This window comes from Suncus etruscus, chromosome 7 (assembly GCF_024139225.1).
Source record: "Suncus etruscus isolate mSunEtr1 chromosome 7, mSunEtr1.pri.cur, whole genome shotgun sequence".
Taxonomy (NCBI): Eukaryota; Metazoa; Chordata; class Mammalia; order Eulipotyphla; family Soricidae; genus Suncus; species Suncus etruscus.
Genome location: NC_064854.1, coordinates 121873605 through 121898608, shown reverse-complemented (window position 1 = coordinate 121898608; position 25004 = coordinate 121873605). Strand labels below are relative to the sequence as shown.

General features: G+C 45.0%; 1 protein-coding gene across 1 annotated transcript in view; it reads left to right on the top strand.

Annotated features, from left to right (window-relative positions):
- The first annotated feature begins 266 nt into the window (after positions 1–266).
- Positions 267–25004, top strand: part of PRKAR2A (protein kinase cAMP-dependent type II regulatory subunit alpha) — a 102814-nt gene continuing 78076 nt past the window's right edge. Inside the window, exon 1 of the mRNA XM_049777694.1 lies at positions 267–465. Coding sequence (XP_049633651.1) covers positions 267–465 — 199 coding nt within the window. The remainder of the gene's footprint in view (positions 466–25004) is intronic.

Here is a 25004-nt window from a genome sequence, read left to right as displayed (position 1 = left end):
CCCTTCTCCCTCCCTCCCTCCTCCCCGCGCCGCGAGCTGCGCACGCGCACTGCGGGCCGGCGCGCGTCGGGAGCGCGCACGCACGCACGCGCGCGTGCGCGGCGTGCGTCACAAGCCGGGTGGCCGCCGCCCCGCCCGCCGCGCTCGCCGGCCGCTTCCCCGCGGTGACAGCGACGGCGCCGCCGAGGCCGACGCCGCCGACGACGCGGGAGTGAGCCCCGGACCCCCGCCTCGGCCCCGCCGGCCCCGCGGCTCCCAGCGGCGGCATGAGCCACATCCAGATCCCGCCCGGGCTCACGGAGCTGCTGCAGGGCTACACGGTGGAGGTGCTGCGGCGCCAGCCGGCCGACCTGGTGGACTTCGCCGTCGACTACTTCGGCCGCCTGCGCGACGCCCGCCGCCCCGCGCCCGCCGCCGCCCCGCTCGCCCCGCGCGCGCCCGACCCGCCGCCCGCGCCCGCGCCCGGCCCCGGCCCCGACGCCCCGGCCCGGCCCGCCAGCGACAGCGACAGCGACGACGAGCTCCTGGACGGTGAGGCTTGGGTTTGGGGGGTCTGGGGGGGCGGGGGCGGGGACGGGGGCCGCGCCCGAGCCCCGACTGCTTCGCCGCCGCCGACTCCCCCTGGACCGCCGGGAACGGGCAGGACGGTCCTGCTGGGGGACTGAGCGCAGGAGAAGGAACGGGGACGGACGGACGCGAGAAGAGGCACGGACCCCCCAGAGCTTAAGTCGCTGAAGTCGCCCACAAGTGCTTCAACTTTTGCGCACGCATTCACACACACACGCACACACACCCAGCTTAACTCCCTTTCCTCCTTTCCTAGACACATGCACACAGACACACCCTCAGCACACACACACACACACTCCCAACGCAGCTCCCTCTCCTCCTCTCCAAGACACACACACACACACAGACACACACCCAACACACGACTTTCTCTCCTCCTTTCCAAGACACACACACACCCAACACACTTTCTCTCCTCCTTTCCAAGACACACACACACCCAACACACTTTCTCTCCTCCTTTCCAAGACACACACACACCCAACACACGACCTTCTCTCCTTTCCAAGACACACACACGCACACACACCCAACACACAACTTTCCTCCTTTCCAAGACACACACACACAGACACACACACCCAGCTTAACTCCCTTTCCTCCTCTCTAAGACACACACACACAGACACACACACATCCAACACAACTCCCTCTCTTTTCCAAGATATACACACACAGACACACCCCCAGCACACGGCTTTCTCTCCTTTCCAAGACACACACACACACACACACACCCAGCTTAACTCCCTCTCCTCCTTTCCAAGACACATACACACACACAGACACACACATCCAACACAACTCCCTCTCTTTTCCAAGATATACGCACACAGACACCCCCCCCACACACAACACACACACACCCAACACACAACTTTCTCTCCTCCTTTCCAAGACACGCACACACACACACACACCCAGCTTAACTCCCTCTCCTCCTCTCCAAGACACACACACACACACACACAGACACACGCATCCAACTTAACTCCCTCTCCTCTCCAAGACACACACATCCAACACAACTCCCTCTGTTTTCCAAGATATATGCACACAGACACACACCCCGCACACACGTGCACACACACACCCAACACACGGCTTTCTCTCCTCCTTTCCAAGACACACACACCCAGCTTAACTCCCTCTCCTTCTCTCCAAGACACACAGATACAGACACACACATCCAACACAGCTCCCTCTCTTTTCCAAGATATACGCACACAGACACCCCCCCCCGCACACACACACACACACACACACACACACACCCAACACACGGCTTTCTCTCTTCCTTTTCAAGACACACACACACACACCCAGCTTAACTCCCTTTCCTCCTTTCCAAGACACATGCGCATAGACACACCCTCAGCACACACACACACACTCCCAACGCAGTTCCCTCTCCTCTCCAAGACACACACACACAGACACACACATCCAGCACAACTCCTTCTCTTTTCCAAGATTTACGCACATAGACACCCCTCCGCACATACGCACACACACACTCAACACACGACTTTCTCTCCTCCTTTCCAAGACACACACACACACACACATCCAGCTTAACTCCCTTTCCTCCTTTCCAAGACACATGACATAGACACACCCTCAGCACACACACACACTTCCAACGCAGCTCCCTCTCCTCCTCTCCAAGACACACACACATCCAACACAACTCCCTCTCTTTTCCAAGATATACGCACACAGACACACCCCCAGCACACACACACAACACAATTCCTCCTCCTTTCCAAGACACACACAGAAACACACACAATATATACATATATAACTCCCTCTCCAACTCTTTGAGCAATCTATCAGGCCCACGTCATTTCAACCTCTTCATACCCGAGTGTGCATTTGTTCAAATACTAGTTGTGGGAATGTTTTTTTATTTATTTTTATTTTTTGGTTTTCGAGTCACACCCCGCAGCACTCAGGGCCTACTCCTGGCTCTATGCTCAGAAATCGCTCTTGGCAGGCTCCGGGGACCACATAGGAGGGACGTAGGGATTTGAACCACCGTCCTTCTGCATGCAAAGCAAATGCCCTACCTCCCTGCTATCTCTCCGGCCCCCAGTGTTTAACAGACGGGGTTCCATTGATGAAAGTAATATGGAATATGGGGTGCAGGAAAGAAGACAAGTACTACAGTCTATCTAAATCAGGTTTCAGCAAGCACTTCAGAAAGCATTTCCATTTCCCTTGGTTGCTACAATATAGAGTGTGTGATACCCTACTTCTGAGCCATCAACATTTAACAGTGAAACGTTGGGGAGACAAAGTTAGAGATGCCTTTTTATTAGACCATGCTTAAAAAAATGGAATTCTCGTTTGAAGCAAGTTCAAGTCATAGACGCATGAAGTTAGTTACTTAAGCAAGACGTTGACCATTGCTTTTGCTTGCTCTTGATGTTCTGGCAAACAGTGAACTTCCCGCTGTCTACTCATGCTAAGAGTAGAAATTGCTCTACCTTGACACTGTGCATTAAATTTTGTTTTTTCACCATAAACTTGGAAATCAAATCATTTCCCAGATCTCTTACTTCAGTGTTGCTTTGTGGCCATGGACAAGTTGGTAAGCCTGTTTGATTTCAGATTCACTCATTAAAACGGGGACAGTGACAGTGGTCTGCCAGAGATTTCTTTTTTTTATGCTTTTACTTCAGGAATAACTGCATCTTTGGTTTCTTCTTCAAAGTTGAGTTGACTTAAAACCTTTATACACCTTTAATTTTTTCGTTTTGTTTTTGTTTTGGGTCATACCCAGCAGTGCTCAGTGATCACTCATTGCAGTCCTTTTTGGATTATATTGAATTGGGATTGATTGAATCTGGGTCATGTGCATGCAAGGCAAGTGCCTTATCTGCTGAACTCTCACTCTGGCTTGCTATGTTTAATTTATCGGTATTCTTAAATTATGTTTTTGTTCATTTACAATGATAAAAATCAATCAGTACAGGTGAATGTTTGTTTACATAAAATAGACTAAAATATATATATTGCACAGGTGATGCTTATGAGACAAAACTCCCAGAAAATAGCATGTGTTTGTTGAGGATACAGAGAAGTTGGAATCCTTATTTTCTGTTGACGGGACTATGAAATGGTCCAGCTTCTGTGGAAAAACTTTTTGATGGATTTTCTTTTTTTTTTTTTTTTTTTTTTTTTTGGTTTTTGGGCCACACCCTGTGACGCTCAGGGGTTACTCCTGGCTATGCGCTCAGAAGTTGCTCCTGGCTTCTTGGGGGACCATATGGGACGCCGGGGGATCGAACCGCGGTCCGTCCTAGGCTAGTGCAGGCAAGGCAGGCACCTTACCTCCAGCGCCACCGCCCGGCCCCTTTGATGGATTTTCAAAGAGTTAAATAGATTTACTGTATGATCCAGTAGTTCCATTGCTAATGTAGAAACTCATAGAATTGAAAGCTGGGAGTCCAAAGATAGTTTTGTTCCATTGTTCTTCACAGGGTCATTTTAAAAAAATCAAGATAGAAACAACCCCTGCAAGTGATCCAGCAATTGATGAATAGATAAAAAATTATATATATATATATATATATATATATATATATATGAGTATTATTCCACTATATATATATATATTATATAATATATATATATATATAGTGGAATAATACTCATTCTTAAAAAGCCATGATATTCAGGGGTTTTTTTGTTTGCTTTTCTGGCCACACTCAATGACACTCGGGTTACTCCTGGCTCTGTGCTCAGAAATTGCTGTTGGCAGGCTTGGGGGACTATATGGGATGCAGGGTATGGGGGGGATCAAACCCAGGTCTGTCCCGGGTCAGCCACATGCAAGGCAATACACCTTACCACTGTGCTGTCGCTCCAGCTAGCCATGATATTCTGATACATGCTGCATCATGGCTGAACTTTTACTATTATTATTATTATTATTATTATTATTATTATTATTATTATTCTTTGGTTTTGGGTCACACCCGCCAGTGCTCAGGGGTTACTCCTGTCACTGTGCTCAAAAATTGCCCTTGGCAAGCTTGAGGGACCATATGGGATGCCTGGATTCTGGGTTGGCTGTGTGTAAAGCAGGCACCCTACCTCTGTGCTATCTCCCCGGCCCTGAACTTTAAACATTATGCAGCATAGTAGAGATAGTACAAGGGTTGACACTTGTTTGACCTAACAGTGACTTTTGTATGATCCCTGATACCACATATGGTCCCCTGACTGCTGACAGAAGATCTGAGCAATAACAGGTCTGATCCAAAAACAAAATAAAAAAGGAAAACGTTATGTAAATAAAAAAAATACTAAACACAAAAGATTAAACATAAAATTCCACTGACAGGTATGTAGGCAAATTCATAGAAATAGAAAATAGATAATAATGTGGAAACTCATAAACCACGTACTTGAATAAAAATGAAAGAACATCATTCTAGATTATAAAAATATTATATTGCATTTTATGGAAATAAATATAAATTTTAAAATGTTGTATTAAAGAATTTTATTTAAACACCACGATTTACCAAGTTGTTCATAATATAGTTCTTTCAAATGTTAAATGTTTAAACACTGAAACATTTTTTTAAGAATTATAAATTAGGGCCCGGAGAGATAGCACAGCGGTGTTTGCCTTGCAAGCAGCCGATCCAGGACCAAAGGTGGTTGGTTCGAATCCCGGTGTCCCATATGGTCCCCCGTGCCTGCCAGGAGCTATTTCTGAGCAGACAGCCAGGAGTAACCCCTGAGCACTGCCGGGTGTGGCCCAAAAACCAAAACAAAAAAACAAAAAACAAACAAACAAAAAAAGAATTATAAATTATTTAAAGACCATTTAAATTTTTGCAGTTGATCATAAAACATTTGTTTCCAGGTAAGTGAAAGCAAAAACTATAAAAGGAAAAAGGTGGGGAGTGGTGGCGCAAGTGGTAGGGCATCTGCCTTGCACGCGCTAACCTAGGACGGACTGTGGTTCGATCCCTTGGGGTCCCATATGGTCCCCCAAGCCAGGAGCGCTTTTTGAGCGCATAGCCAAGAGCAGGGGTCCTCAAACTTTTTAAACAGGGGGCCAGTAGTTCACTGTCCCTCAGACCATTGGAGGGTCTGACTATAGTAAAAACAAAATCTATGAACGAATTCTTATGCACACTGCATATATCTTATTTTGAAATGAAGAAACAAAACAGATACACATACAATATGTGGCCCACAGGCCATAGTTTGAGGACCACTGGCCAAGAGTAACCACTGAGTGTCACTGGGTGTGGCCCAAAAAGCAAACAAAAAGGGAATAAAAGGGGCCCAGAGAGCTAGCACAGTGATAAGGGCATTTGCCTTACATGCAGTCAACCCAGGATGGATGGTTATTTGAATCCCAGCATCCCATATGGTCCCCGAACCTGCCAGGAGCGATTTCTGGGTCTGAAGCCAGGAGTGACCCCTGAGCTGCCAGGTGTGACCCAAAAAACAAAACAAAACAAAAAAAAAAGAGAATATATTATTTCACAAGGAGGTCATTAAGTCATTGTCAGAAGGTTTAGTAAGTTCTTGCTGGTAGTTGATCATTGTTACTTCTTTTGTTTCTAAACGTTAGGTGGCTTCAGATAAACACTGATGTCTACATTGATGTATTCCTTAGTGTATGACAATATTTAAAAAAAATTGGAGCTTTTGGGGGTTTGAGTGATAGTACAGTGGTAGGGTGTTTGCCTTGAACGCTGCCCACCCAGGATGGACCTGGTTCAATTCCTGGTAAACCATATGGTCCCCTGAACCTGCCAGGTGGAGAAAAAACTATTACAAATTTGGAGCTTTTATGCAGTTTCATCTGGCCCCACAGTCCAGAAATTTCAAGCGCTATTGCTAAAACTGCAAGTTTTCTGGGATGTGTTTTCTGCAGCAAGGAGGGCATTCATTAAGTACAAAAGGGTGGAGGAGTGTGCCTGCAGTCACTCCAAAAAGGTCCTGGTGATGTGAGCCCAAATACTGCCATACCCGGAGTTTTGGTCAGATTGATGTTTCAAGAGAGCTGTAGAAGAGTAGTGAAGCAGGGCCATTGTAAAGTGGTGATTGTGGATGACGAGTACAGCAGGTGTGTCTTCGGCATAGCGGGACTTGGCTGACCCTCTCCTTCTGAGATTGACAGCTTTCAACTGTGTGGCTGGTGTCCCTGTACTATTTTACAGATTGGTTTACATCTTTTTCAAGAATAAAGTGCCTATGGAACTGGCCCAATGCAGACATAGAGGCTGTTTATCAGGAAATATATATAATTTTTGGTTTTTGGGTCACACCTGGTGGCACTCGGGTTAGTCCTGTCTCTGTGCTCAGAAATCATCCTGGCAGGCTCGGGGGACCATATTGAATGCCGGAATTTGAACCGGGGTTCGTCCTGTGTTGGTCATGTGCAAGGCAAAAAGCCTTACTGCTGTGCTATCGCTCCGACCCCAGGAAATATTTATTTTTAATTAAAACTTATTCAGAGTCAGGGCCGGAGAGATAGCATGGAGGTAAGGTATTTGCTTTTAATGCAGAAGGATGGTGGTTCGAATCCTGGTATCCCATATGGCCCCTGTGCCTGCCATAGGTGATTTCTGAGCATAGAGCCAGGAATAACCCCTGAGTGCTATTGGGTGTGACCCAAAAAACAAAAACAAACAAACAAAAAATCTTATTCAGAGTCAGATGAGTAGACCTGATTTTGAGTTTATATGTGATATTGTGTCTATTGTAATTAGTCCTGAGAGCAAAAGACAATAAAGGTAATACAGTCTGGTCTTTGGTCTTATGCAAGTCACACAAAAAAGAAAGTGGAATACGGGGAGTGAGTATTGGGAGTTAATGGTTTCAGTTTCTGGGATGATAAAGTTTTGAAATTGTATGGTAGTAATGCTTACAGATATTGTGAGTGAACTTAATGCTATGAAATTAAGTGGTTAAAATAGGAACTGTTGAGAGTCAGGTAAGTAGCTTAGTAGAATATATGCTTTGTCTACTTTTACTTTTGGGCCACACTTGATGCTCGGGATTTATTCCTGGCTCTGCACTCAGGGATCATTTCTGTTAGGCTCGACCATATATGGTGCTGGGGATTGAATCTTGAATGGCCGCCACCTGCAAGACAAGCTGTACTATCTATCTGTTGTACTGTCACTCTGGCCCAAATACATGCTTTGCATGTGTGATATTCTAGAATCTATCTCTGCATCCCCCCAAAGGGAAATACATAAAAATATAAAGTAAAAGTTTGTCTTAAACATACTTTACATAATTTTTCTTTGTTTTTGAGGCCTTACCTAGTGGTACTTAAGGCTTACTCTTGGTTCTGTGCTCGGGGATCACTCCTGGCTCAGCTTAGAGGGCCCATGGGGTGCTGGCTTCTAATTGATCTGGGCCTGCCATGTTCAAGGCAAGTGCCTTATCTGCTGTCCTATTCCCTCACTAAAACTGTTTTAAAGTTTGTTTGTTTTTTTTGACTTTGTAGTCTCTACCAGCTGTGTTATCACTCCAACTAAAAATAAACTAAAAATAGTTTTGTGGTTTTTTTTTTTTTTGGGGGGGGCACGGCCTGCTCAGGGGTTACTCCTGGCTATGCGCTCAGAAATCGCTCCTGGCTTGGTGGACCATAGTGGACGCTGGGGGATCGAACCGAGGCTCGTCCTAGGCTAGTACCGGCAAGGCAGACACCTTACCGTTTGTACCACTGCTCCAGCTCCTAATAGTTTTTTAAAAGAAAGGCTTGTTTTCAAGCCTGTGTTCTCCTTTGAACACTTATCTTGCTTGCTTGTCTCTTTCTTTGCTTGCCTATTTCCACTCAGGAGAAGCCACTATTCTTGCTCTCTTTATTTATTTATTTTTTTTTGTGGCTTTTTTTTTTTTTTTTTTTGGTTTTGGGTTTTGGGTTACACTTGGCCCTGCTCAGGGGTTGTTCCTGACTCTACTACGCTCAGAAATCGCTCCTGGCAGGCTTGGGGGACTATATGGGATGCTGGGATTTGAACTGGCGTCCTTCTGCATGCAAAGCAAATGCCCTACCTTCATGCTATCTTTCCGGCCCCCTCTTTTTCTTTTTTACTGTCTTTTGTTGTTGTTGTTTATTGGGCCACACTCAGCGTTGCTCAGGGGTTACTCCTGGCTCTTCACTCAGAAATCGCTCCTGGCAGACTCATGGGATCATATGGGATGCTGGGGATCGAACCTGCATCTGTCCTGGGTTATCTGCATGCAAGGCAAATGCTCTACCACTGTGCTACCGCTCCAGCCCTATTCTCTTGAATATATACTTCTGTCTTTTTTTTTTTTTTTTTTTTAGTTTTTGGATCACACCCGATGGTACTCAGGGGTTACTCCTGGCTGTCTGCTCAGAAATAGCTCCTGGCAGGCACGGGGGACCATATGGGACACCGGGATTGGAACCAACCACCTTTGGTCCTGGATCGGCTGCTTGCAAGGCAAATGCCGCTGTGCTATCTCTCCGGGCCCTACTTCTGTCTTTCCCTTCACATCTTTCTCTTCAGATTCAATAAAAATTTATCTTGTCCCCTTTAAAAAAGAAAGACAAACATCGCATATCCAATAATTAGGAATATTAGGATAATAAATCCATGCTACCTAAAATTAGAATTTGGATAATGTAGTGCTGGCACTGTAACCTAATAAAGAAATTGCTTAGCAAGATTCTTTGTTGGTAGGCTGAGGAATTGGCTCAATGGATTGGAGTGCGTGCTTTGCATATGGGAGCTCTGGGATCACAGATTCATTCTGAGTCCCAAGCCCTGGTGGGAGTGACCTCAGAGCATGACTGGTATGACTCAAAAGAACAGAAAAAAGATTTTGTATAACTAACCAGTAGTTCGTGCTTTTTTGTTTTGGCCCACACCCAGCGATGCTCAAGAGTTACTTGTGGTAGTGTTCAGGAAACTTATAGGATGCTGGGGTTTGAACCTGAGTTGGCTGTGTTCAAGGCAAGTGCCCTACCCACTGCACTATCACTCCAGCCTAGCAGTTTTTTTTTAAATTGTATATTGATGTTGGGGGCCGGAGAGATAGCATGGCGTTTGCCTTACATGCAGAAGGACAGTCGTTCAAATCTTGGCATCCCAAGCCTGCCAGGAACGATTTCTGAGTATAGAGCCAGGAGTAACTCTTGAGCCCTGCCGGGTGTGACCCAAAAAACAAAACAAAAAAATTGTATATTGATGTAAACACTCAAAAAACGTGATGGCCAGGGAGATAACTCAAAGGGATGCTTGTGCCATACATGCACAAGGCATGAAATTCAATTCCTGGTGCTGAATGACTTCCCAGCACTGCCAGATGCAGTTCAAGATTATTGCAGAGCATCACTAAAACCCTTAGAGTGCACGGTAGCTAGAAGTGTGTGCCACTCTCCCCCCCACTACCACAGAGGCCCCTATAAAAATCTGATAACAGCTTTGATATCAAACATAATACTAAGTATGAAGTGTTATATTGACTATTAAACTCGTGGGAAAGCCTGAAGTGTTAAGATTTACATATTACTCTACATCCTCTTGAGAACAGTGAATTGGCATTGCGACTTGATTCATGTCTATAATTACACAAAATAAAGGGTTTATATTGGTGGGTCTCCTCCCAAAGATATGTGCTATATATACATACATACTTCTATAGCTATGTCTGTTGATTTACCTATATATTTCAGGTATGTAGATTTGTTTATAGGTGTATACAGTAGTGCCTATGGGTCAAATCTAGGACATCATTTACGCAAGGCCTCTATTGATGAACCTGGACCTAGACCTATATTTTTTGGACCACACTTAGCAGTACTCATGGATTACTCCTGTCTCTGTACTCAGAAATTAATTCTGGCAGGCTTGGGGACCATATGGGATGCTTGGGATAGAGCCCAGGTCGGTTTTGTGCAAGGCAAATGCCCTACCCACTGTGCTATCATTCCATTCCCTGTAATGCCTTTTTTGTTTGTTTGTTTTTGTTTTTGGGTCACACCGCGGCATCATGCAGGGGTTCCTCCTGGCTCTATGCTCAGAAATCACCCCTGGCAGGCCTGGGGGACCATATGGGATGCCGGGATTTGAACCATCGTCCTTCTGCGTGCAAGGCAAATGCCTTACCTCCATGCTATCTCCCCGGTCCACCCCGTAATGCACTTCAAATTTAATTTTTCCTTTGTTGTTGTGATACTTGGGTGTTGTATGCTTAGTTGTAACCTCACAGACACTAGGTTGCACTCCCTTCTGGGGGTTCACACCCTTGGTAATGCACTTCATTCTTATCGCAGAATACTATTTTATTGTAGAAATATATAGAAATGTGTTGTGTATTTATTTTTTTAAAGGCCACTCTTTTCTGTTCTGGGAGCAGAAAGGGTCCATGCTGAAGGACCCCCCACCAAACTTGTCGGGGGGGGGTAGGTGGGGTGGGGCTCGGGCTGCCCCCAACAGTCCTCCCTCTCCTTCCTCCTGGACTCTAGGGGCATCCCTGGGCATCCACCCAGGGGGCCAGCGAGGTGGGTGCCAAGGAGGAGTCCAAAGGGGACCCCAGGCCTTTCCCAACCCCCACCCGGCACAAGAGGGGCGGACTTGGGGAAGAGGCTGGGAGCCTCCATGCTCCATGGGAAGATCCTCCATCAAGCCTGGAGGAGGGGCTGTAGACTTGGGCCACCCCCAATAGTCCTCCTCCCTCCTGGACTCCTCCAGGGCCATTCCTGGGCAGGGCCCAGGGGGCCCTGTGTATCCTTTTTTCTTTTGATGGACATTCACAACTTTTTTTTTTTTTTTTTGACATTCACAATTTCTATCATTGACCATTATTTGTTTTTCAAAGACGGATTGGGGAATCCACATCCGGCAATGATCAGGGGTTACTCCTGGCTCTGTCATCAAGGATTATTCCTTGCCATGCTTAAGAGACCATTTGTGGGGTCGGAGAGATAGCATGTAGGTAGGGTGTTTGCCATGCATGGAGAAGGACGGTGTTTCAAATCCCAGCGTCCCATATGGTCCCCTGAGCCTGCCAGGAGCTATTTCTGAGCATAGAGCCAGGAGTAACCCCTGAATACTGTTGGGTGTGACCCAAAAACCAAAAAAAGAGAGAGAGAGAGAGAGAGACACCGTTTGCGGTGTTTGGGTTCAAAATGGGTCAGCCATATGCAAGGCTTACCCACTGTACTATCTCTCTGACCCATTAGTACTGAATTTAAATTTTCTTAGTACAAGTTGAATAAAATGCATATGCTTCTATGGTCTACACAATGGTGCCAGGGTCTTTTTTCACATCAAACTGTGAAAATTTTGTCCCCTGACCTGGCCTCCCCCCACACAAATGCCCTAACCAAATGGCAGTTGATTGTTTCTAACACAAACCTACTGGAGTCCTTTTCTTTGCGAGTTACCCCTGGGTCTTTCCATTCTCATGGCACACACCAGATACTACGAAACAACCTGCATTGCTAATAAGACTAACAGGAACCACTCTAAGAGCATAAGCTTAAACAGAAGAGGAGTTAACTGGTCAGCAATGGTTCAGGAAGGGTCAATAGCAGTAATACTACTTGGGAAGAGATGACAGTAAGTACTGAAACAAATTCAGCATACAACATTGGGTTGGACTAGAGAGATAGCATGGAGGTAGGGCATTTGCCTCGCATGCAGAAGGATGGTGGTCGAAATCCCGGCATCCCATATGGTCCCACATGCCTGCCAGGGACGATTTCTGAGCGCTGCCGGGTGTGACCCAAAAACCAAGAAAAGAAATCAACTTTATGTGCAAGGGAAAGGAGTATGGAGAGGTAGGACCTGTAAGAGTGAGATAGATAACGAATGAACTCAATTAGAACATCGGGGGGAAAAAGGGAATTTTATATTTCAAAAGTCTTTTATCAGAATTTGGAGGATTATTTCTTTTTGTCTTGGTTTAAGATTTTATGTGTATGTCCTTGATTCTAGGTCTGTCTTTCACTTGAATCACATAGAAATGAATGATAAAGCGAAAGGAAAATGATCTCTTTTATTTTATTTTATTTTTTTGGTTTTTGGGTCACACCTGGCAATGCTCAGGGGTTCCTCCTGGCTCTACGCTCAGAAATCGCTCCTGGCAGGCTCGGCTGACCATATGGGATGCCGGGATTCAAACTACCGACCTTCTGCACGCAAGGCAAATGCCCTACTTCCATGCTATCTCTCCGGCCCCGAAAATGATCTCTTTAGAGTCTTGATTTTTTTAGTTTTGTACTTTGCCATGGATATACGAAAGAATGTGTGTATGTGTGTACATGTGTCCAAGAAGTAAATGTGGTGCCCTGTCATGCAAAGAATTGTGCTCCAACTCTTTGGACTATTGCCCTGGCCCCCAAATGAATTTTAAAATGATTTTCCATAATCTAGAACATTTTTGTGGGAGGGTTCTATTTTTAGCTGTCAATTTAAAATATTTTTTTCCAGTGTCATGGAGTGAACTCAGGGTCTCACACATACAAGTAAAGTGCTATGTCCTTGAGCTGCACTCTCCATCCCTCAAAATCTTTTGTGTAAAAATAAAGGTAGGGACCAGAGCAATAGTATAGCAGGTAGGGTTCAGTTTCTGGCATCCCATATGGTTTCCTGAGCACTACTGGCTGTGGCCCAAAATAAAAAATAAACATAAAAACAAAAGGAAAAATAGCTTATTGCAACCAGTTTCAAATATCAAAAAAATAAATCACTATCTTTTTTTTTTTTTTTTTTTTTTTTTGTGGTTTTTGGGTCACACCCGGCAGTGCTCAGGGGTTATTTCTGGCTCCAGGCTCAGAAATTGCTCCTGGCAGGCACAGAGGACCATATGGGGCGCTGGGATTCGAACCGATGACCTCCTGCATGAAAGGCAAACGCCTTACCTCCATGCTATCTCTCCGGCCCCAATAAATCACTATCTTACGTGAGAAAACAAGACATTTCCCAATTATTTTATTTGTTGGAATTTTCATTTGTTCGTTGTTGCTTCTTCTTCTTCTTCTTTTTTTTTTTTTTTTTTTGCTTTTTGGGCCACACCTGGTGACACTCAGGGGTTACTCCTGGCTATGCACTTCAGGCTATGCTACCGCTTGCACCACCCCCTCCGGCCCCTCATTTGTTGTTTCTTATAGAAATTTTATTTTTTCTTAGAAACAAATAAAACGATCACCATTATGATGAAAAATAATTTGTCACAATGAGGGAATCACTAACTTATATTTAGGAGCTCTGGAGATAGCCAGATATTTGAAAGCAACAGTTGTGATTTATTTATCTTTCCATTGGTTTTTTTGGCAGCACTCAGGGGTTTCTCCTGGCTCTGCGCTGGGAAATCCCTTGTGGCAGGCTTGAGGGACCATATAGGATGCCGGGAATCGAACCCAGGTCTATCTGGTCAGCCGCGTGCAAGGCAAATGCCCAATCACTAACTCTTCAGCCCCTTGTTTTGTTTTCTTAGAGACCAGGAAAGTGACTCACAGCGCTGAAGTGCTTTGTATTTAGGAGACTGGGTTCAACCCCTGGAATCATAAGATTCTCTGAGCCCTTACAGGAGTTGCAATAGAGCACCTGTAGCACAAAAATCCAAATTAAAAAAAATAAAGAATTTAGGGGCTGGAGCGGTGGTGCAAGCGATAGGGCATTTGCCTTGTACACACCAACTGAGGATGGATCCTGGTTCGATCCCCCGACATCCCATATGGTCCCCAAGCCAGGAGCGATTTCTGAGCGCATAGCCCAGGAGTAACCACTGAGCGTCATGGTGTAGTGCCGCTCCCCGCACAAAAAAAGAATTTAAACTTTTTCTCTGGCTGGGGATCCCAGACCATGGTGTATTGAGCTACCTACCTTGCATTTGCCAGGCAAGTGCTTGCCCAGGGTGTTTCCAAAGCTTCGAGCCTTCTTTCAGGCCTTTTCTCATCTGGGATTCCTCACAGCAGAGCTGGCAGGATTGACTCAGCGTATATCGGTGGAGTTTGGGTTTGAATTAATGGTCTTAGGCTTGCTGAGCAAGTGTTAAACCACTGAGCAATTTTCTGGACCCTTTTTTGCAAAGGATATTACAAACAGTGGGACTGTATTGATCACCTCAGTACATGTAGTGATTTTGGGATTAGAATTTATCACTTTGCACTTGCCAGGCAAGCCATTTAAAATAACATTTATTATTTGGGGCCTATATAGCCCATGTGGACCCAAAGAAAATTATAAAGGAACAAGGTAAAAATCACAACGGGTTATGGTACACAACTAGGGGACCATCCAGGAAGTCAAAAGTGGCCACTCAGAAAAAAGCTGAGAAACACTGCCTTCACTTAAGCTATTAGCAATCATCCAGTGCTCGCCATCGTTTCTTACCTCATCCACTTATACTTATTATTCAATTTTATATTCGTTTCTTATTTCCTTTGAAATAGATTGGCTTGCTAGTTGGCTTATTTATTTTGTAGTTTATTTATTTATTTATTTATTTTTTGAGTCATACCCAGCAGCACTCAGGGGTTACTCCTGGCTCTACGCTCAGAAATTGATCCTGGCAGGCTTGGGGGACCCTATGGGATGCCGGAATTCGAGCCACCAACCTTCTGCATGCAAGGCAAATGCCTTATTTCCATGCTATCTCTCCGGCCCCCTGTTTTTGTTTTTGGTCACATCCTGCAGCACTCAGAAATTGCTCCTGACTGACATAGGGTAACCGTGTGGGATGCTGGGATTCGAACCACTGTCCGTCTTGAATCAGCTGCATGCAAGGTAAATGCTCTACCGCTGTGCTATCTGTTGGGCCCTCACTGACATGATTTTAAGAAATAAAAATAGTTTTTTTTTTTTTTTTTGTGGTTTTTGGGTCACACCCGGCAGTGCTCAGGGGTTATTCCTGGCTCCAGGCTCAGAAATTGCTCCTGGCAGGCACGGGAGGACCATATATGGGACGCCGGGATTCGAACCGATGACCTCCTGCATGAGAGGCAAACGCCTTACCTCCATGCTATCTCTCCGGCCCCAAAAATAGTTTTATTTATTGTTTTTAAATATATTTTTTTTTGCATTCCAAGATCTACTAACTGTTTAGTAATTTATTAGAACAGTTTTTCGGACTGATGGTGAAATAGTAGTGGAGTTAAGATGCTTGCCTTATATGAGGTTGACTGCTTCAATCTCCACAATCTCCACCAGTACATTGATATCAGGGGTCAATTTTGAACACCCTGGTTATGCCCTATAATTCCCAATAAAAATTTAAGATGTGATGCTTGGGCTCAAACTCCAGACAGCAACCAAAATATTTTGAGGTATTATTATACTGTGTATTATTATACTGTGAATACTGATGTAAAAATCTGTGGGTTTTGGGGCCAGAGTGATAGCACAGTGGTAGGGCATTTGCTTTGCATGTGGCTGACCCAGGACAGACCTGAGTTCAATCCCCAGTGTCCCATATGGTCACCCAAGCCAGGAGCGATTTCTGAGCGCAGAGTCAGGAGTAACCCTTAGCATCACTGGGTGTTGTCCAAAAACAAAAACAAAAAAAAAAACAAACCCAAAAATTTGTGTTTTTTTTTTTTTTGCGGCAGACTCCTGAGACCATATGGGATGCCAGGGATTGAATTTGAGTTGGCTTGTGTGCAAAGCAAGCTCCTAGCTTGCTGTAGAAATTTGGATTAAGATTTTTGGGGCGAACTGGACTGGAGCGATAGTACTGTGGCTAGGGAGCTTACCTTACCCCTGGCCAGTCTGGTTCAGTCCCCACACCCAGTTGACTCTCCAAGCTGTGCCAGGAGTGATCCCTGAGTATAGAGCCAGGAGTAAGACTGCTGGATGAGGCACAAAAACAAAACAAACCTTTTTTATTTATTTATTTATTTATTTATTTATTTATTTATTTATTTATTTATTTATTTATTTATTTATTCAAATAAACCAGTGTAGGACAATTAAATTTGTAATGCATTGATTAAACAAGTTTGGGTTTTGTTTGTTTTTTGTTTATTTGTTTTTGGGCCTCACCTGGTAATGCTCAGGATTGCTCCTGGCTGTGCACTCGGGAATTATTCATGGTGGGGTTTGGGAGACTATGAATTACAGAGGATTGAACTTGGGTTGCTACATGCATGGCTAGTACCTTAACTTCTGTACTATTTTTCTGACCTCCCCAATACATAACTTTTGCATCTGATTTATTTCACTTCATGAAATTCTCTCCAGTTTCTTTTTTCTTTTGTTTGTTTGTTTCTTGGGTCACACCCAGCAGTGCTCAGAGATTACTCCTGGCTCTACGCTCAGAAAAAATGCTCCTGGCAGGCTTGGGGGACCATATGGGATGTCAGGATTTGAACCACCAACCTTCTGCATGCAAGGCAAATGCCTTACCTCCACGCTATCTACGGCCCCATTTTGTTGTTTTTGTTTTTGTTTTTGGGCCACACCCGGCGGTGCTCAGGGGTTACTCCTGGCTGTCTGCTCAGAAACGGCTCCTGGCAGGCATGGGGACCATATGGGATGCCGGGATTCGAACCAACCACCTTTGGTCCTGGATCGGCTGCTTGCAAGGCAAACGCTGCTGTGCTATCTCTTCGGGCCCGGTTTTTTTTTTTTTTTGAGTTGCACAATTTCTTTCTTTTTAAAAATTAACTGTATAGAATTCTATTGTATAACCATACCGTATTCTCTTTATTTGTTGATGGGCACTTGAGCTACTTTCATATTTTAGCTGTTATAAATAGTGTAGGGCCAATGATGGCAGAAAAGAGAAGAATCCGAGGAGTGCTCCTGCAGCACCGAAACAAAGAATGCATCCACCAGAATTAGCACAAAATTCTGTACGGATGTTGCTTAGGGGGAACCCAGCCACCATTTTGGGATGCTCCCCAGGATGGGGATGGTGAAACAGGTGCTGGATGCTCAAAACTTTGAACTGAGAAAAAAGAAAGAAAAATGCAAGGAAGAGATAAAGATTCTGACTGGTAAATTCAAGGAAGCAGAAACTTTTGCTGAGGTATCAGAGAGATTAGTAGCCAAAATGAGAAAGACAGTTGATGACTTGGAAGACAAATTGAAATGCATCAAAAAGGAGCACTTATGATTTTTGGAGGGGGAGTGGGCTGTGCCCAGGGCTTCCTCCTATCTCTGCTCTCTCTACTCTGGAATTACTCCTGATGGGCCTGGAGGACAGATGAGGTGCTTTGAATTGAACAGGGTTGACTGCATGCAAGGTTGACACTGACCTACCTCAACATAGAGGTTCTGTCACAGACTGCTTGACTGGTTGCAGTTTGAAGCTCCTCATCTGGCTACTCTCGCTTCCTGGGACAACCTTGCCCAAGCTGATTTTTTAGACTGAGGGCTTATCTTCAACTGAAAGGCTGCTTTCTCCCTTGTTACCCTCCCAACCCAGTCTTTTCATCAAACTGCCTTTGCCTCTTCCTAAAGGCTGAATATCTTTGGGAACATTGAAGGGAATTGTGGGCACAATGAAAAATGTCTTTAAAACGTGTCATGATGTAATTATCTTTTTTGTTGTTGTAGCAACCGCTTGTAAGACATTCCAAATAATTTTGCAGTTCTAAAGCAGCAAAATAATTCTTTTTTTTTATATTTGGAAGGTAATTTTTCAGCTGAATGTACTTGACTCTCTCCATAGAGAAAGGGAAAAAAGAAATTGGCCTGCCTTATTGAGAGCCAAAGGGCCCAGAGAATGCCTCACTTGTAGGAAATCTCATTGTTCTGTACAAAGCAATGGAAAGATGGAGGAATTAGCTCCCCACCACTTCTTCACCCCCTATATCTGCTACCCACCAGCCCCTCAATAAAAAAGTACTGTTTATACTTTCAACTTTAAGATATCTTTGATTCTTTCATTTTGTTTATTTGGGACATACCCAGTGGTGCTCAGGGCTTATTCTTGTCTTTGCACTCAGGAATTACTCCTGGTAGAGTTATTAAAATGAACTCTCTTTGGAGGCTGATTGGGAGAAAGAAACCAATAGTACAATTGTGTTGCTACTAAAAATTGATATACATATATAGATAGATATACATACACTTTTATTTTTTGTTTTTTGAGTCACACCTGCCAGCGCCCAGGGGTTACTCCTGATCTGCGCTCAGAAGTCATTCCTGGCAGGTTCAGGAGATCATATGGGATCTGGGATTCAAACGGGGGTCTGTCCTGTGTTGGCCACGTGCAAGACAAATGCCTTACTGTTGTGCTATTGCTTCGGCCCCCAATGTGTATATTTTTTTATGTTTTGGGCCACATCCAGTGGGCATGGGTTACTCCTGGCTCTGTGCTCAGAGATTACTCCTTCGGACTGGAGTGATAGCATAGTGGTAGAGTGCCTTGCATGCTGTTGACCTGGGACAGACCCAGGTTCAATCCCTGGCATCCCATATGGTCCCCTGAGCCTGCCAGGAATTGATTTCTGAGTGCAGTGTCAATAGTAATCTCTGAGCACCGAAAGGAGTGGCTCAAAAACCCAACCTCCCAAAAAAATTTGATTTGAGAAAATACACACTATACAGTCGAGAAAGAACTAATAATAAAGATATAATGCACTTAGAGAATTCAGCAGAAACAAAACTTTGTAGAACTCAACAAAAATATTTTGAAATGGAAAAAGAGGGGCCAGAGAGTGATAGCACAGTGGTAAGGCATTCGCCTTGCACTCAGCCATCCTGGGACTGACCTGGGTTCGATCCCCAGCATCCCATATGGTCCCCCAGCATCCCATATGGTCCCCCAAACCTGCCAGGAGCACAACATGCAAGGCACTCTACCACTATGCTATCACTCCAGTCCGAAGGAGTAATCTCTGAGCCCAGAACCAGGAGTAACCCCTGAGGGCTACACTTGACCGTGCTCAGGGATTATTCCTGTCTTTGCATCCAGGAATTAATCCTGGCAATGCTGTATGGGACCATGGATTGCTAGGGATCAAACCTGGTTTGGCCTCTTGGATGAATTGCCCTCCCCACGAGTGATTCTTTTTATTATTGTTGTTGTTTTTTTTTTTTGGTGGGTGTCACACCCAGTGGTGCCTAGGGGTTACTCTGGCTCTATGCTCAGAAACTGCTCCGGGCATGCTCGGGGGACCACATGGGATGCCGGGATTCGAACCACCGTCCTTCTGGATGCAAGGCAAACGCTCCACCTCCATGCTATCTCTCCGGCCCCAGTAGTGATTCTTGATTGCAGATCCAGGAGTAACTTCTAAACATCATCAGGTGTAGCCCACCTCCTAAATATGGTTTCCCAAGTCTCATCATAGGTGGCCCCTGAGTACACAGGTCCCCTGAGGTCCTTTCCTCCCAACACTGAACTATCATTTGAACCAGCAACTCTTTCCTTGACCCAAGAACATAATAATATTAGCTCAAAATGGTACGTGCACACCTATGTTTGTTGTGGCACTGTGAAATTACCCCACATTGTGAAATCACCCCACGCACTGTATTTCCAACCCAGGGTGAGCGTGTCTGAAGAAGGGTGGCCGTGAAGAGTTAAACCAAACCAGTCAGGAGAGAATCATGAAGTCAGTGGCTTCTTGCCTCATGGTCTCTGTGTGCCAAACAGACCTTTATTATCTCAGTACAAATTCAACAGATGGGAGGGACATGAGAGGGTTGAGTGAGATTCAGGTGGACTTTTACATATCAAAGGGATAGGTGAAAAGGAAGAGGAAATTGGGGAAATGCCTTCGTTTTGGATAAAGGCAGGGTGTGACCTAATATGGCAATATTTACTATTGCCAAGATCTAGAAGCAACCCAAATGCCCAACAAAGATGGCTAGATCTCTTTCTTTTTTCTTTTTGCTACAACATGGAACTAGAGGATACCTTATTAAGAAAATGAAGTCAGGGGCCGGAGAGATAGCATGGAAGTAAGGCGTTTGCCTTTCATGCAGAAGGTCATCGGTTCTAATCCCAGTGTCCCATATGGTCCCCCGTGCCTGCCAGGAACAATTTCTGAGCATGTAGCCAGGAGTAACCCCTGAGCACTGCCGGGTGTGACCCAAAACCACACACACACAAAAAAAAGTCAAAGAACAAAAATGTCAGATGATATGACTCCTGAATATATAGAGAAAAAGAAATGGGGGGGCTTGCATGCAGCTGACCCCAATTTTATTTCCAACCAAAAATGATCCCCAAGCATTGCCAGGAGCAGTCCGTGAGCATAGAACAAGAAATAGCTTCTGAGTACTGCTCACCCCAAACAATCCCAGACCCCTCCCCCAAAATGAAAGGGAATAAATAATGGCAAATAAATACATTTGAACTGAACTCTAACAATAGAACTAAGGCTAGGAGAAGAGAATCAGATGTTGAGAGGAAAGAGTAGGTTGATCAACATAGAACTACTTGTTAAAAATAAAATAAAAGTAGAAGATGGGTCTAGAGAGATAGTACAGCTGGAAGGACATTTGTGTGCAGCTGGACTGGGTTAAATCACTCCCCCCCGCCCCCCCCCCCCGTAGGGTTTCTCTGTGCCCAACAGGAATGATCCTTGAGTGCAGAGCCAGGAGTAAGCTCTGGGCATCACTATGTGTGGCTTAAAAGCTTAGGGAAAAAGGAAAAGTATGACCTTAAAGTTTAGGTAGTAACTTTTTTTTTTTTTTTTTTTTTGCCACACCTGGTGGTGCTTAGAGGGTCATTCCTGGCAGTGCTCTGGGGACCGTAGGGAATGCTGGGAACGAACCCAAGTTAGCCATGTGCAAGGCAAATGCCGCACTACCTACTGTGTTATCACTCCAGCCTAGGTTGTGACTTTTTAGGCTCTTAATTTTCAGAATCAATAAATTAAGATTTTTTTTTGTTTGTTTGTTTTTGGGTCACACCTGGCAGCGCTCAGGGTTTATTCCTGGCTCTGTGCTCAGAAATTGTTCCTGGCAGGCTCAGAGGACCATATGGGATACCAGGAATGGAACCACTATCAATTTTGAGTTGGCTGCGTGCGTGGCAAACACCCTATTGTTGTGTTATCTCTCTGGCCCAAATTAAGATTTTTTTGGCCACACCCGACGTGCTCAGAGGTTACTCCTGGCTATGTGCTCAGAAATTGCTCCTGGCTTGGGGAACCATATGGGACGCCAAGGGATTGAACTGCGGTCCGTCCTGGGTCAACAGCCTGCGAGACAAATGCAAGGCAAATTCGATGCTGCGCCATCGCTCCGGCCCCGACATAAAATCATTTTTATACTTGTTTTTATTGTGGCCTTAGTAGCCATTTCCCTGATCAGTGACAATAAGCATTTTTTAATGCTTATTGACAGTTTTTGACTGTCATATTTGTCAAAATATTCAAATCTTCTACCCAGTTTTTAGATTGGGTACCCCCTTCTGATGTGAGTTTTTTTTAATATAATACTTTGGATGTTCCTAATTTGACATATAATATACATATCTTCCAGTACTTTGGTAACTCCTGGTTCTGTGCTCAAGGATCACTCCTGGCAGTGGTTTGGGGATGTCTGGATGGCCAAATGCCTATTACTTCAGTCCTGGAATTAAGAGGGTGGCATAGTCTGTAGACATGGGGCTATCCAGTTATCCCAAAACCATTTGTTAAAGAAACTTTTTGTTTGATTTTGGTTTTTGGTCCATAGCCGGTAGAGCTCAGAGATTACTCCTGGCTTTACACTCAGGAATCCCTCCAGGAAGTGCTCATTGGTCTATATTGGGTGCCAGTGACTGAACTAGAGTATGCAAGCACCTTACCCACTGTACTATCTCTCCACTCCCTTTTTTCCCTTTCATTTTATTGATGCCAGGGATGAAATCCTGGGTCTCATAGTTCTTAGATATATTATATGTATATTTTATTTTGTATAGTTTTCGGTTTTTTGGTTTTTTTTTTTGGCCACATGTGGCTGTACTTAGGGGTCACACCTGTTAGAGTACAGGTGACCATATATGGTGTCAGGGCTCACACCCAGATTAGCAGAATGCATTGCAAGCTTCTTGTCAGCTATATAATCTCTCAGGCCCCTATGCACCCCAAGTTTTAAAATGTGTAGGTTCTGTAATGTGGCTCAGTGAGACAGCTGTACATGTGTGTTTCTGAGTTTAACTCCCAACCTCCATCAATGACGTGTAGTATAGTAGATGAGTAGTATCTTTTTTTTTTTTTTTTTTTTTGGGCCACACCCGGCGGTGCTCAGGGGTTACTCCTGGCTCTCTGCTCAGAAATAGCTCCTGGCAGGCACGGGGACCATGTGGGACACCGGGATTCGAACCAACCACCTTTGGTCCTGGATCGGCTGCTTGCAAGGCAAACACCACTGTGCTATCTCTCTGGGCCCATAAAAAGGGGGAGTGAGAGACTCTGGTTTCTTCCCCTTTCTTGTCTTGGTCACATGGCTCAGGGGCTCCTCCTGGCTAACCACTTCAGCCAGAAGTCACCCCTGGGAGGCCCGTGGGACCACAGGGAGCTGGGGGATTCGAACCGCGGTCTGCGTCGGGTCAGCCGCGTACAAGGCAGGCAGTCGCCTTACCGATTACACCATAGCCACTCTTAGTATCTTTGATGTCTTCTTTTTTTGTTGTTGGCGACACCTGGTGGTGGTGCTCAGGGGTTACTCCTGGGTCTGGGCTCAGAAATCGCTCCTGGCAGGCTCGGGGGACCACAAGGGATGCTGGGAATCGAACCTGGGTCCATTCTAAATCAGTTGCATCCAAGGCAAATATCCTATTGCTGTGCTACCCTCCAGCCCATGATGTCTTTTATGTGTAAGTGGTAGTGGGGGTTGAACTCAGGACCTCACAAATGTAAGGCAGATAATCTACCATTAAACTATTTCTCCATCCTTAGAAATCAGTCCTTCCTTTCTTCTTTTTTTTCCTCCCATCCCTACCTAGCAATGCTCAGGGCTTTTTCCTGGCTTGGCGCTTCGGATCACTTCTGGAAGACTCAAGACCATATGGGGTACCAGGATCGTGCCGGGGTCGGCCACATGTAAAGCAAGTGTCCTACCTACTGTTCTATGGTTCTGGCCCCTAGATATCTTTTTCTGATTTTTTGTTTGTTTGTTTTTGGATCATATCTGGTAGCGCTCAGGGGTTACTCCTGGCTCTATGCTCAGAAATCGCCCCTGGCAGGCTCAGGGGACCATATGGGATGCCGGGATTTGAACCACCGTCCTTCTGCATGCAAGGCAAATGTCTTACCTCCATGCTATCTCTCTGGCCCCAGATACCTTTTTCTAAGTTTGACTTTATTATAAATTAACTAGGGAGTTCTATCAGCTTTTTTTTTTTTTTTGAGAGGGGTCCATTCACAGTTATGCTGGGGAGGAGGGGAATCATGCAAAACATATGCCAGTTGGGGAAGGAGAGATAATTCAGTGGGTAAGGGTATTTGCCTTGCACACAGATGACATGGGTTTACTCTCTGGTATCCCATATGGTCCCTTGAGCACCAGAAATGATTCTTTAGTACAAAGCAAGGAGTAATGTCTGAGCATTACTTAGCATGACCAAAAACAAAAACCAACTTTCACACCTCCCCCGCCAAAAAAAAAAAAAATCCCATTCCCAGTCCTTCAAACCATATTTTTGATCCAGTTTGTTGTTGCTATATAATAAAGAATATCTGGCCTTTGACCCAAATTCCTGGAACAGTTTATAAAGCTCTTAGACTTTTTCAAGTGATACAAATGCCTTTGTTATTTCTAAGTCCCTGGATTACACCTGAATTTATGGTAAGAGCTAATTCAAGATAGGGCTTGTTCATCAGAATGTACAACTATGAAATTAGGGTGTTAGAACCATGAAGCAGTCTAGCCACTGTGGCATGGGTGGGACTGAGGATTGAGTTTAATCATATGGTCCATGATTCAGTCATAAAATATGAAACCAGGGGCCAGAGTAGTGGCACAAGCAGTAAGGTGTCTGCCTTGCCCGCACTAGTCTAGGATTGACCGCTGTTTGATCCCCCGGCGTCCCATATGGTCCCCCAAGCCAGGATCGATTTATTGATTTTTTGGGCTCCACCCGGTGACGTTCAGGGGTTACTCCTGGCTATGTGCTCAGAAATTGCTCCTGGCTTGGGGGACCACATGGGATGAGGGGGGATCGAACTGCGGTTTGTCCTAGCCTAGGCTAGCACCGGCAAGGCAGACGTCTTTACTACTCCTTGCCATCGCTCTGGCCTCAGCCAGGAATGATTTCTGAGCGCATAGCCAGAAGTAACCCCTGAGCGTCACCAGGTGTTTCCCAAAAAACAAAACACACAAAAAAGAGTATGAAACCACAATAAAAACTCTAAACACTAAAATGTAAGTGAAACTCAGGAGGTTGGTGAACACATAATTTGTGTCACTTGTTCTAAGAGGAGAGAGCATAGAAACTGTTTAGGACCTTTTCAAAAATTAATTTATTTATGTACTTTGGTTTTTGGGTCACACCCAGCAGCACTCAGTGGTTACTCCTGG